Below are 14,740 nucleotides of genomic sequence, written 5' to 3'. Positions count from 1 at the left end.
ATTCAGATAAAAATGAGCTCTTTTAAAGCCCTGATAGAAAACAACACTTCAAATCATGCATTGAAAATATATTTGTAGTAATTTTTTAAGAAGAATAAAGAAAAAGGACCTTCATACTTTGAGGAAATCTTGGTGGATTATCATTGACATCAATTAGTGTGACGTTGATAGTAGTTGATCCAGAGAGTCCTCCAACTTGACCTGCCATATCCTTTGCTTGTATAACAACAGAATAATGTTCTCGAGCTTCTCTGTCCATGTTTGGTAGCGCTGTCCTAATAACTCCTACAAAACAAGAGAGATCAATGTCAAAACAAGGAGATACTGTAGCATGAAGATGCATGTACATAATGGACCTATCACCAAATGGCAGAGAAGATTCCATCTATTACCAACACCGCTCACTGAAATCCAACAATTGGCTATTAATTATTTAGGATTTGTAACTGTTAGTAAATTCACCAGGTATTTGTTGTTTTGTATTGTGATATGTGTTGTGGGATATTTTTCATTATGTCTTTCTAGTTACCGGTTTGAATTAGCTACTGTTGGGGCTTTTTATCTAAATCGTGTGATCTTTAAGGCTTTATCCTCAGCACTTCTTTATTATTACCCTTGGTGGCTTGAGCAGTCCTTTTTTCAGTTCTTTGAATGGCAGTAGGCCATAGGTCCGCTCTGCGCAGCCGGGGCTGGAGCCAGAGCAGGTCTTGGAGCTGAGCTTTGACAGTCCTCTCCCTGCTTGGGGGAAAGGGCTGAGCCTCGTAAGATGCAGGCAAGGCTTCAGGTTCTTAAGTCCTGACAGGACTAACTGGCATTACCTGATCCTCCGCTGACTGATCATCAAGGATTGTTGGCGCTCCATTTTAATGTACACTAGTTTGGCTCTCTATCCTTAACTTTTATTTTTTGGTTCCTTGTGAGCTAGTCTTTTCTTTTGAATAGGGAAACATGTTGAATCAGGGAACAAATTAGCAGTCTTAGCCAGTTGAGTCTGGCAAGGTCTTACTTTAGTACAGGGAGGAAAAAGAGGGGTGGAGCAAAACCCGTACAGTTATGTTTGTTGTGAACAATGATACTATAAATGTCATGAAGAGAGTGAAGTGGTGACTTCAATAGTGGAGGTGCTGCCTGACCAGATGACGCACCACCTGGATGGGCGTGATAGAGTAAGAGAACAGAACTAAAAAAACTGGCAGTGGAGAAGGTGCAATACTACAGGGTAAAGTAAATAGGAAGTGACCAAAGGTTTGGGAAACTTCTCCTTTTATTTAATAAAGTAATGATCATGTACTTTATAAATAAAAGGAGAAGTTTCCCAAACCTTTGGTCACTTCCTATTTGCTTTAACCTGGAGTGTTGCGCCTTCTTCACTGCCAGTTTTTTAGTTCTGTTCTCTTACTTTAGTACAGAGCATTTACAGATTTACCTATTGCCAGTTACTTTACATTTATCCATTTGTTTAGTGGTGCTTATTATTCATGTAGGTGTCCTTTTCATTTTTTATCTAACCCTTTGAGACATTTATTTTTAAGGCTTAGGGTTTTAAAGGGGTTGTCCCGCGTAGAAACGTTTTTTTTTTTTCCTTTTCAATAGCCCCCCCGTTCGGCGCGATACAAACCCGATGCAGGGGTTTAAAAAAAAAAACGGATAGTACTTACCCGAATCCCCGCGCTCCGGTGACTTCTTACTTACCTTGCGAAGATGGCCGCCGGGATCTTCACCCACGGTGGACCGCAGGTCTTCTCCCATGGTGCACCGTGGGCTCTGTGCATTCCATTGCCGATTCCAGCCTCCTGATTGGCTGGAATCGGCACACATGACGGGGCGGAGCTACAAGGAGCAGCTCTCCGGCACGAGCGGCCTCATTCAGAAGGGAAAAGACCGGACTGCGCAAGCGCGTCTAATCAGGAGATTAGACGCTGAAATTAGACGGCACCATGGAAACGAGGACGCTAGCAACGGAACAGGTAAGTGAATAACTGTATGGCTCATAATTAATGCACGATGTATATTACAAAGTGCATTAATATGGCCATACAGAAGTGTATACCCCCACTTGCTTTCGCGGGACAACCCCTTTAATACCACTTCTTTGAGCTCTACCTAGGGGATTATTTTGGAGTTTTGGTCAGATATATTGTATGGAATAGTGACTGATGTACATATAACTCCATACAATTGCTTCTACTTATATTCGGGGTGTATCCTTCTTTTTGCACTAGTGGGACTGATTTGTTGGTCCTTTCTTGGCATGTGATTAAATAAGGTTCTCATAGTCTGTATAGTTTTCAGTATAGGTCCTGTAGTTAATATCAGTGGTTGAGGTATTAGTTCACAGACATTATTACCCATTTTTTGTACTTACTAATTTCTTAACAATTTAGTATTTGCCCAGTATTACACAATTTTAACTATATATCTTAAAAGTTACATTTTCAGCGAGTGGAGTACATAATAGAACAGTTTAAAATGTTAAAGGGTCACTCCATAGAAACTTTATTAATTTCCCAGAGTGCAATTTCAGTACAGTGCATATTGGGCAGTTAATCTACTTATCCACTGCTTTATTGATTAGATATTTGTTCCTGTACCCCATTGTCGAACCTGAGCTGTAGTGCGTCTTGCTGAATCCTATAGCATTTGTTGTTTGGACTGGAAATCACTTTCCCTATCTCTTTATATGAGAGCTGCAATGTGAGTCTCATAGGAATGAATAGAGACAATGACTTTCGATCTACTATATGATTTGGCTCATCAGAGCTGGTTTTAGAATAAGAGTTGACCTGAGCAAAATCTTGTGATGAAATGTATTGGCCTATAACCCCAGGTAGCACATTGTCATTTTTACGTTCATGTGTATGGTGAGGGGGGCCTTGGGTGACCTAAGCTTATGGGGCCTGCAATTATCACTCCTATTACTACACCACTGCTCAGGTAGGCAAGTCCAGTCATTGCTCAAGATTGCCATGGGAGACAGGGCGCTGGAGTAGATATTTTATCAATAAAGCATAAGGTATTATAGCTAGATTAACTGCACCAATTTGCCCTGCATGGTAACTACATCCCTAATGAAACAATCAAAAGTTTCACTGAAGTGGCTTAAAAAAATCTTGCAAATGTAGAAAAGTGAAAGAAAGTGAACAAAGGGCACACAGGGAAAATAAATATAACTCTGGGTTAAAATTATTGAAATTTAAGAGAGTCAGTAATTGGCCTATTGCTAATCTCATTTTGAAGTAATATTTTTTTGCATATTAGACAAGCCAATATGAACCTTATATGGCATGTTTTTCTTTATCTTCGCTATTTACTTCATTATTATTTTTATTTCATGTTTGATTAGTTTTGACTTATATTCCTCAGAGTGTTCTATCAGTTGATTTGGTTTTGAGGATACTAAATGCTCATGATTTATGTTTATGTATTCACCTATCTTGTTTGTTGATTGCCCTATCCTTTAACAGTCATGTTTAATAGTGTACTGACTTTTCTGATATAAAATGTCAAATAAGATTAGATATGTATGAAACAAGCTGCAGTCTTCTAACTTGTACATTATCTGGAATGCTAATCTTTATTTAGTCAAGGATACATGTTTGTTTGTTTTAATTTTAATTTGGCAAAAAAATGTATTCACCAGCCCCTTGGGGTGCTTCTACATATACTGCTGTGCTAGCTTACCAACACAAATGGCTTTGATTCTCTGATGCCATTTTTTACTGATGTGGTTTTTCTATTTGGTTTTTGCAAGTGATTCTTGTTAAAAACCTGTAAAAGAATGCCCGGCTAAAACTTTGGTAATATGAAACACACAATCTATTTTACTTCTTAGCTATGCTATAAACTACTACTATGTTTACAGGCAAGTTTTATCTCTACCCTGAACTTAAAGATGAGTTTACACAGAATTATTTGCACTTAAGACTTAAGTCTACAAAATGCCTGCAGTTTTCAAAAGTTTTATGTTTTTATATTGTTTTTACTGACATTTTAATGATGGTTTTTAAGTAATGTTTTTTATACGAGTCTTTAAAATGCCAAGAAAATGCATTACCACCGAATGCTGAACACTGACTATAAAAACATGAAAAACCATAATGAAACAAACCTAAATGCTACGTGTATAGCTATTCATATGTTCTTGCAGACTAAAAGCAATTAACTGGCCTCAGCAAAAATGCTGCTAAAAATGTAAATATATCTGGATTTCTGCACTGATTACTACTAAAATGTGGGCAAACACAATCTAACTAAACTAATAGCGCACACAGTTTTATAGTTTATGCTTTTTTTATTTAGCACATTGAGTGAATAGCTACAATGTAGGGAGAAAAAAATAAGTAAACCTTTTTTCTAATGACTTTTCCAAAAACTCACAAAAAGTGTTTCAATTAAAGAAATTTTATTGGAAATAAGAGTTTCACAGGTGCTTTGCATATTAAATGAAGATATATCATGCCCGGTTACTGAAAAATCTGTTCTTCTTAGGAAAGGCTGCTTTATTTGAACAATGGTCTAATGCTAACAACTTTCAGAAGACTTCAAAAAATCTGTTATGTCTTAGTAATAAATGAAGCTGAAAAAGTCTACAAAAGCTAAGGACCAAGTTGATCCTGGATAAACAATTCTACAAATGGAGACAATTCTGAACTGTTGCTACTCAACTTGGAGTGGGTATTCCATTAAGATCACTCCAAGAGCAAGGGGAATCTTGAAAGAGTCAATTAAAAAAAGTAACATGAAAAGATCTACAGAAAACTGTATAAACTGCAAAAACCTCTGTTTACATGTCTAGTCTTAGAAAAGCACTTAGCAGAAATGGTGTTCATGGAGAAACACCACAAAGGAAGCAGCTGGTGTCCAAAAACAAAATTTCAGCCTGTATGAAGTTTGGCTGAGAACACCCAGATGTTCCACAATTAGAGATGAGCGAGTACGTCGGGATAAGTCAGTTACTCGAGCTAGCCTCGCTCTTCTTGAGTATCTGCATTCATGTCCGAGTGTGCTCGATGGAAGCGGCAGGGGACAGCGGGTGATAGCAGGGTGTAGCGGGGGAGAGAGTGAGAGAGATCTCTCTGTCTCTCTCCCCCCACTACTCCCTGCTGCCCCCCGCACACCCCTGCCACCACCCCCCCTGAGCACGCACGGACAAGAATGCAGTTACTCGTGACTTGCTCGAGTAACTGACTTATCCGAGCGTGCTCGCTCATCTCTATCCACAATGCTTCTGTGAAAGTGTTCTATGAACTGATGAGACAAAACTGGAGTGTCTTAGCACAAATGCTTAATTCCATCTTTGGAAGAAAAAGAAAACTGCACATAAAAGCCAAAACCTCATCCCGACTGTGAAGCTTATGCAGGGAGTATCATGGTTTGGGGCTACTTTGCTGCCTCAGGGTCTAGATTCCTTGTGATCATTGACAGAACAAGGAATTCAAAGCTGTAGTTACAGGGTAATGTAAGGGCAGCAGTCCATAACCTCAGCCTGAAAAGATACTGAGTGATGCAACAAGACAATGAAAAAAACTCATAAGCAGATAAACTAACAATGGTTGAAAAAGATTTGTGCTTTGGAATGTCCGAGCCATAATCTCAACCTTAGAGAGATTGTCTCAGGATTGACTTTAGCTATCTCCGTCAGTGCCACTGCTGCCTCACTTCCGAACACACAGGGGCCTCCTTCTCAGGAACATTGGGGCTCTTAACAGTTCAACCCCCCCTAATCTGATATGGAAGAACTTTCAATACCGGCATGGTGGTGGCTGTGCATGCAAGTCATCCAAGAAGAATTGATGAACTGAAACATTTACAGGGAGGAATGTCCAAAATCGCTCTTTAATCCTGTAAAAATATTATTTGCAGCTCAGGAAACATTTGGTGTAGGTGTTTGCAGCTAAAAGGGTATCTATTAAATCCTAGTTTGGTACTTAAGGTCGTAACAATTTTTCTCTTTCTGTTTTTTCATCTTCACTTTAAAAGTTATAACTTTTTTCTTTTGTCACCAACATAGCCATATGAGATCTCATTTTACAACTTTAATTTATTTTTTGGAGGAGGCACACAGATACAACTTTTTCTTTTTCAAAGCATTCACCATGCAGTATAAATGACACTATAACTTTTTCCTGCTGCTCAGTAGGATATATATATATCATAATCATACTGACCTGCAGGAAAAAAGTTAAGCTCGAATGAGCGTCAAGCCGTGTTTGACTCCGCCCTAGTTTTTGGCTCCTCCCCGCTGTGACGTGCCTGTTTTGGCCCCTCCCCGCCGTGACGCAGTGCGCGTCAATGGCAAATTTTTGAGAGAGAGAGAACCTAGGGAAAAAGAAAGAAAGGCTCGACACCCGGTGTCCCACATACAAAAATGCTCGAGTCTCTCATTGTAGTCAATGGGCTTCATTACTTGAGTAGAGCTCTCAATTTTTACAAAAATCTCGACTCGATTAACGCAGTCCCGAGCATTTGGGTGCTCGCTCATCTCTAATCAAGATCATCCAGAAATGCCAGCGTCTTTTCTGGGCCAAAGCTAATTTAAAATGGACGAAGACAAATTAGAAAACTGTTCTTTGGTCAGATGAAGCAAAATTTTAAATTATTTTTGGAAATCACGGATACCATGTCCTGTAGACTCAAAAGGAAAGGGACCACCCAGCTTATTATGAGCGCATAGTTCAGAAGCCTGCATCTCTAATGAAGTTGTATTAGTGCCAATGGCATGGACAGCCTATACATCTTGAAAGACACTATCAATGCTGAGCTGTATATAGAGGTTTTAGAGCAAAATATGCTCCATTCAGAAAGCGTCTCTTTTAGGGATGGCCTAGTATATTTCAGCAAGACAATACTAAACCACATACCACATCCATCACAACAGCATGGCTTTGCAGAAAAAGATTGTGGGTGCTGAACTGACCAGCCTGCAGTCAAGACCTGTCATCAATAGGAAGCATTGTGAAATGAAAAATCCCACAAAGATGATCCAGGACTGTTGAGCAGCATGAATCCTACATCAGACAAGAATGGGACAACATTCCGCTCCTAAAATTCAAGCAATTGGCCTCTTTATTTCCAGCAGTTCCAAAAATTTGTTGCAGTTAGTAGTCTTCTCAAGATGTTGGAACCATCTAATTTTGGATGGTATCAGTAGCTGATCTGGATGTTCATCAGGGTGAGCATGCTAGGGACCAGATATCTCTAGGATGTGGGGATAGGCCCCTAGGTATAAGTGGAGTAGTAACACAGATCTAGGCACTCTCTGCTGCTTGTGGGTTTTTTTCCAGTGTTTTAGCTGAGTAGGATATGCCATGATGTTGGAAGACCAGGACAAATATCAAACCCCACTTATACTTCAAATTTACCCTAGTGCTTGAAGAGCTTCAGTAATCTGCCTTAGTGTTTTCCATTTAGTTAATGTAGTTGGTGCAATATCCACAAAGAGCTGGGCGAAAGATGGAAGGCCAGGTAGTGGGACCAGCTGTCTAGCGGAAGATAGTAGTTCAGCATGCAATGAAGTTTTAGGATCACATCTCAAGATCTCGAGTTGGAGGTTAAGCAAGGGCCCTCTAGATTCTATCAATTCATAGAGAATTTTGGTCCACATTCCGAAGTAAGGCAGAGAAGAGGTTAAGTGCAGTTTCTTTTAGGGCAGCTATCATTTCTGGTAGATTTTAAATGCATATTTTGGATTCTACTAAATATCTGTTTTATAGATCTTCATATTTAGCTTCCAGAAATTCTAGTCTAGATCCCAGTTCCTCTTTCCTAGTTTTATCTTCCTCCATAGCTTCAATAATATTGTCTATTTACATTCCAAAATATTTGTTCGGTGACCCAGGTCCTTTATCTGGTCCACAAAGTCCCTGACCGCCATAGAAAATTCCTGTTTAAATATAGCCTTAATTCAAAGGAGAAAGGTGGATTGAGGTTCTGTGATACCAGGGGATCCATTCTCTTGACTCTGCTGGAGTTGAAGTTAGCTGGTCAGAGAGTCAGCTGAATTTGGCAGGCCAGATAGTGTGGATGAACCCACCTTGGGATGAGATGCAAATAATTCTGAAAGTGTGCCTCTCTCAAGGGTTTGTGAGTCCCTGGGTGTTTTTTTTCCTATATCTAGTCATTCTCATGGCTTAGCATTATAAATTGTTAGGAAGATGAGCTGGGCTAAGTATGTCCAAAAATCCAGCCGGACCGTAGCCTAGATGAGCATTATTATGCTTATCTCATCTAAGACCACCCATGTGTTGTACCATCTCTAAAACAATAGAGCATTGTCCATATTTGCTATCGGAACATTGTCCATATTTGCCAACAGAAAAGGCTGAGGACCGGGGAGGTTAGTAGGCCACACTAGGGATTGCCCGTCACAGCTTCATTCTTAATCTCAGGTGGTGTGTCCCGGCAGATGGGCCTGCTGGTGTAAGTGCTTGAGGTGCGAAGACCACATTTTATCAGCAATAAGTGCAGAAATCCATGCGATATCAAATGGTTCACATGCTTTTTCTTTTTAGAATTAAATGTCAATAGTCATACATATTTTTAGCACAACACTTCAAGATTCTATCTTATAGATCAAGAGCAGAGCTAACCAGATGTGCAAAGTATAGCACTTCCCAGATGAAATAAATTTAGCCGATATATTTATGCCTTTTGCAGATGTAGTTTCTAGTTCTGCAAAATTTAAAACTGCACATTTAATGCTGCCTGTGATTAAATTCCCTTAAAGTAAAGAATAACAGCCATTTAAGAATTACCATCTGTTAAAAATACACACACGTTGTGATTAGTATTTACAGAAATGTGTTAAAATCTAAATATATTACACTTGGAAAAGCTTAAAACAGCCATTTACCAAAACACGTTCCATTCAAGAGTTTTGTAAATTATGCGCATGAAAAGATTTACTTTTCCAGTATGCAAGATACTATTTCCAGGCATAATATTTGTTAGTATGCCAATCAGACTATCAGGTTAATATAAAAATACCTTATTGTCACCTCATGTTATGCTTTTATTCCATTTCAACTATGTAGAACTAGTAAGAACGGACCTGTACTATTATAGAACCTACATTTACGCTAAAATGTAAAATCCAGATTTTATCATGTCATGATGTTGTAGATAGGAGACTCAGCATGCAAAAAAAACCCCATTTAGGTCCAGATCGAGAGCAAAACTGAATTCACAGACACATGTTTGATTTAGTTTTTGGTGCAAAGACTACAAAATATACACAGGGTAAGTACAATATATCCAAGGCTTTTAATTAGAGCAGATGTTAGCTGGTTCCCACATACCTTGCTCTACAGACCTGTATAAAGGGTCAAGCAATGATTTGAGTCAATGCTGCCATCTAATAGTTGGCGCTACAGAGGAAATTGTTCCATATTCCTTATTTGCATATTACCCAGAGGAGCATGGATGGCCTTATAAGTCTCCTCACTCCCCTTCTTGGTACTCTCCCTAAGGAGTGTTGTTACCCTTCCCAACCCATGTCATAGGCCTCTCACTAGCCAAGCCAGGATCCTACTGCACACTGATGAGGGGCACAAAACCCTGAAACAGCTGTCTGTGTATGGATTTCTGGCTTGGCTTTTAATTCCCTATCATTGCTGTACAGACCTGTATAAAGGGTCAAGCACCGATTTGAAGGAATGCTGCCATCCAATAGTTGGCGCTACAGAGGAAATTCTTCCATCTTCCTTATTTGCATATTACCCAGAGGAGCATGGATGGACTTATAAGTCTCCCCATTCACCATCTTAGTGCTCCCCCTAAGGAATGATGTCACCCTTCCCAACCCATGTCATAGGCCTCTCACTAGCCAAGCCAGGATCCTACTGCACACTGATGAGGGGCACAAAACCCTGAAACAGCTGTCTGTGTATGGAATTCTGGCTTGGCTTTTAATTCCCTATTATTGCTGTACAGACCTGTATAAAGGGTCAAGCACTGATTTGAAGGAATGCTGCTACTCAACAGGTGGCACTGCAGAGGTATTCTTCCATCTTCCTTATTTGTATTCATATTGTTATACTCACCAGCGAGTAGGTCTGTTAGTGTAAAATTTCATCTACTCATTTACTTTGTGTTGCGCAAATAATGTTGAACACCGAGCCACATTTCATGCTGGCAGTCAAGATAAAGACTACTACATTTGTATACTTGAAGCTCGTACTTGGCTGCATTATCACAATTGGCTTTTGAGTCCTTTCATTTGATTATCTCTAGCCTACCTAGATAGGTTTTCTGAAATCCTCAAATGCAAATGATTTACTGAAAGCTATAAGTCATAGGAAATGTGTTTTCATGCTCTTCAAAGGTGTTATGTTAATCCAATATTTGTTGTATATGACAAACAGCAATCATGTTTATTTTCATATAGCAATTTATTCACCAGAGGAAAGCACGAGTTCTTAATCCGAACACAGCTCTATTTTCTTTTAAGGATAAATGGCACAACATACCGCATGATGAGATCTCACGATTAGAAATAAAGACTGTAAGATTTTGAAACATTATGTCAATGTTAAAGTAGTTATAACAAACTGAAGAAATAAATAAATAACTGCAGAGAAGTAATGGATAAAATATCAAAGTGTAGGGAATATTGCTTCCCTTAATGTATGTATAAAGCACCAGAATAGTCTGCATTGCTGCACACGGAACGCATTAACCCCCATCAATTCTCATTCGCAACATAATTTCTCGATCCCGCAGACTAATAGGCAATAGTTGATATTAAAATGATATTGGAGGTCAGAGAACTTCCTGAGCAAAGACTTTATGAAGTCCTGAATCATACAGTATATTTAAAAGACCTGTCGTTAAGTAAATCGCTGGTAGGTTTAAGCAAAAAAAGATTATATGCTAAATATGTATGTTTTTAAAAAAGTCTCTAGATATCTGATTGCTAACGGATGGTATTTGTCGGAGGCATCGGTCACAGCCAGCCAATACAAAAAAAAGTATGTTAAGGCCTCCCTCACACAAGGCGTTTTGTACAGTGTTTAGCGCTGCATTTTCAGCCCAGCGCTAAACGCTGTACAACGCTCCCATTCATTTCAATGGGGCTGCTCACACAGGGCTGAAAACGCAGCGTCTTCCAACGCTGCGCTTTGACAGCGATGCATATTCTATTTTGGGGCGTTTTCAGCCCTGCGTCGCCCATTAAAATGAATGGGCAGCGGTTTTAGCACTGCTGAAAACGCGGCAACACTTGGTGCTGCGATTTGGCAGCATTAACCGCTCGCCGATTTTCGGGGTGAGGGCTTGCAATAGAAGCCCTACCCTGAAAATCTGCCCCAGCTAGGTAGAGAGAAAAAAAGAAAGTTAATACTCACCTAGCCGCTGCAGTCCGGGTCGCGGCCGCTGGTCTCCGCCGCTCATCCGGGCTTCCCCTGCATTCACAAGTCTATTGCCGTAGGCCAGGTTTGAGAACCCCGCCTCCGGCAATAGAGTGCTGTGATTGGTTATCGGCACGCTCGATGCCCAATCACAGCCCTTCATTGACTGTCTCAGCCAATCAGCGCCGGCAAGCTAGGTGAGTATTGCTTTTTTTTTTTTCAGCATCCTTGGCTGCGTTTTCAGCTGTGCTGAACATGCAGCCAAAACGCTGGCATAAAGGATGCCAGTGCTGCTGAAACCGGGCGGAATCTGCAGTAAACGCAGCATTGAAAAACACTGCAATTCTGTAAACGCCCTGTGTGAGGGAGGCCTTAGTGTATACTTTTTTTGAAGATGGGAACTTTTTGGTGATGGATGGCTGATGGATGGTACCTGAGGGTTATCCCTAAGATCTCTCAGAGATTTACACTTTGTAAGCATTAAGGAAAGACATATTTGTATACTGGGATGTGATTTTAATTCTGAAATATAAGTTACTTGTGTATGTGGATGTATAGAGGCATCCTAGCTAATGGGCATCCAAATTTATCTGCATACTCATTATAGTAGCATCAGGTATGATTTCTAAGATTGGTCAGTGAGATTTTTCAATTTGTCTCTTGTAGATAATAAATCTGACAAAGTTTTTTCAGAAAAGATAGGTTTGTGCTCAGATTCCAGAGATCAGGATATGTGTGGAATTAGGACCGTTCTTATACAAACTTGTATGCCTCCCATCTCAATGTTAAAAGTTAATGTGTGATAAAAAAAAATGACCAATAGTGTCTTCGACACCAGAAATGCGCAGAGCATCTGTAACGGAAATGATCAGTTTCCACTACTGTAAATATTGGGAGGAGTCAGGTATAGTTAATGTGGAGTTTACTTGGCTATGTTCAGATCATACCACAGATCCTATCTGCATAGAAGCATGTGAACATTAGTTGGTGATTACTGCTAAAGGATGTATCTGGAGAAGGATCAAACACGAAATAATCTCCTACAATGATAAGGGCTTTTGCAAATTAATGTATCAGTAATTTGCACAGAAACAATCAACAAGTTCAGATCTGATCCTGGTTAGGGAGATACAGTACTGTTAACATTAAGCCCCATTTACACAGGACAAATGTTGGGCAAACGATGCCCGCCACTCGTCCCCGCATGTACTCACTCCCAGGTTGTTGCACAGGAGCTAGTATTGTTGGCTCGCAGCGGGGCGGCTGGAGGAGATTTCTTTCCTCGCTCTCGTCCGCCCCTCTCCATTCACGTTAACAGCGGACGTTCAGTACTGAACAACTGCTGTTTACACTGAACGATCATCGTTAATCTCATCTTTCATTCTTTAGGCTGCATAAAATCCTGAATGATGATCATTCAGTGTAAACAACAGCTTTCAGTACTGAACGGCCTCTGTGTTAAGTGAATGGAGAGGGGTGGGGGAGAGCAAGGAAAAAAATCTCCTCCTGCCATCCCATCCCCCTTCTGTATGCTTTGTCAGAGACCCAGGGATACTCACTCCTGTGTAACAGCAGAGGAGCGAGTATGTGCAGGGACAAGAGTCATTTGCACAACATCCGTCCCATGTAAATGGGACTTTAGTCAGTGTGAAAACTTTAGAATGTATCTTAGTAAAAACATATTGCCCCTCTATATCACATTGTCTCACCAGTATAATATGTAATACGAATTGTCAATGTAGGAACCCTTTGATTTAGAATAGGGTTAGTACTATGATGTCAAACTACATAGTATCTATAAATAAACTGAGGAATTCAATGTACTTTAAAATGTGGGTATTTGGAAAAGAAGAGATTACACGATTTTTATGAATATGGCAAAGAACTTGAAATATTCAAAATCTGAATATTAAGGAAGGACATTTTTAATGGTGTCAAGTTGGATAAAAGGTAAGGAATGGAAGGAAGTGGGAAAAAGTACAAACAAAGAAAGGAAAGGAAATATTGTAACAAAAGAAATTAGAAAAGAAAGGACTAACCTTTTAGTATCTATAACAAAGGGTCATTTTGAAATAGAAGTGCTAAGGAATATTGTCAGTGACAGTGCCAACCTTGGGGGCTGTCTTGAGAAACCACAAGTAGAGGCCCAGACCTAGGCCTAGGTCTCCATGAGAACCAATTAAACAGTAATTACATGTCATCTATATAGCCATATAACTCCCTAAGTAATGCTGGATTCTATAAAAGCAGTTTTTCCTATCCCCCACCACATGACCATATTTTGAGCATTTTAAAGTTACATGATGTCACCTTGAAAATAATCAGTCATGATATACACAAAATAAAAACATCTCTTAAAGGCTTAAGAAAGGAGTTGAGCAATAGCCACGTAACATTATAGCATAAGGTGTATCGTGTATTCTTAAGGGATACAAGAGTAAACCTTGTAAGTAAAGAGTGATACATGGATTTGTTGTCCTGAGTAAATAGTATAATACCGTGAATGTATAGACCAATATTATAGACCAATTCAGAAGACTTTGATAAATATCAAACCTTTAGATATCTAATTAAGTAGAAATAGAAGCCTGTGTTCTTTTTGAATTGTAATTCTTCTCATATCTTATCCAATGTGAATCGTGTTATTTAAAATATGTTGGATGCACCATTAGTTCTCTGAAAAGATGAATGGCTAAGATTTTAGGGCCATACATAATAAAGGCATACATAATCTATCAGGTGCTGCAAAACTTTCCTCCATATACATCCAGGTGACATTAGTTTGGTGTAGGAGCTGGATTCATTGAGGAAGACTATCAGCTCCCCATGCTAGACTTGGTTATACTGCCTCAGGTTAATTACCCAACCACTTAGGCATAGCACTGTAATTCATAATCCACAAACTCATAAACTCTTGCTTCTTGCTGTGCTTTGGCATAGGTTGGCCCATTGTTAAAGCAAACTGATATATGATAAAAATGATTTTGTAACTGTGGCAGCCGCTGCTATATTGAACAAGCGATAAGTCTATAATTTATTATCTGTTCTGGATATTTGTTTTTGTATCATTGACCAATCATTCTACTCTTTTGTGGCACTGAATGTTTGGTTTGCACAAACAATTCCAATAAAAAGATATTTCAAAAGAAGGAAAGACGGCATTAGTAACCTTACGGTTATAGTAATTGAGGGTGCTTCAAAGCCATGGTGAGGTGGGAATTGGCTGCACAAATTAATACATAGAGAGTCATATTGGATAGTGAAACTCTATACAAGGTAACACCATGGAACACATCCTTCCATTTAATTATGAAAATTGCTGTGAGGGGTTGAACACTGTTTTTTTGTGTTGTTCCTCAGAGAATATATCGTTTTCTGTTTTACTAGACCATTTG

The 14,740-nt window shown here is 39.4% G+C and overlaps 1 protein-coding gene across 1 annotated transcript in view; it reads right to left on the bottom strand.

Annotated features, from left to right (window-relative positions):
* CDH18 (cadherin 18) overlaps positions 1–14,740 on the bottom strand; it is a 396,260-nt gene that overhangs the window by 195,316 nt on the left and 186,204 nt on the right. Inside the window, exon 4 of the mRNA XM_066579192.1 lies at positions 118–285. Coding sequence (XP_066435289.1) covers positions 118–285 — 168 coding nt within the window. The remainder of the gene's footprint in view (positions 1–117; positions 286–14,740) is intronic.

This window comes from Eleutherodactylus coqui, chromosome 9, assembly GCF_035609145.1.
Source record: "Eleutherodactylus coqui strain aEleCoq1 chromosome 9, aEleCoq1.hap1, whole genome shotgun sequence".
NCBI lineage: Eukaryota > Metazoa > Chordata > Amphibia > Anura > Eleutherodactylidae > Eleutherodactylus > Eleutherodactylus coqui.
The sequence above is the reverse complement of the archived record's forward strand: the minus strand, read 5'-3'. Positions and strand labels throughout refer to the sequence as shown.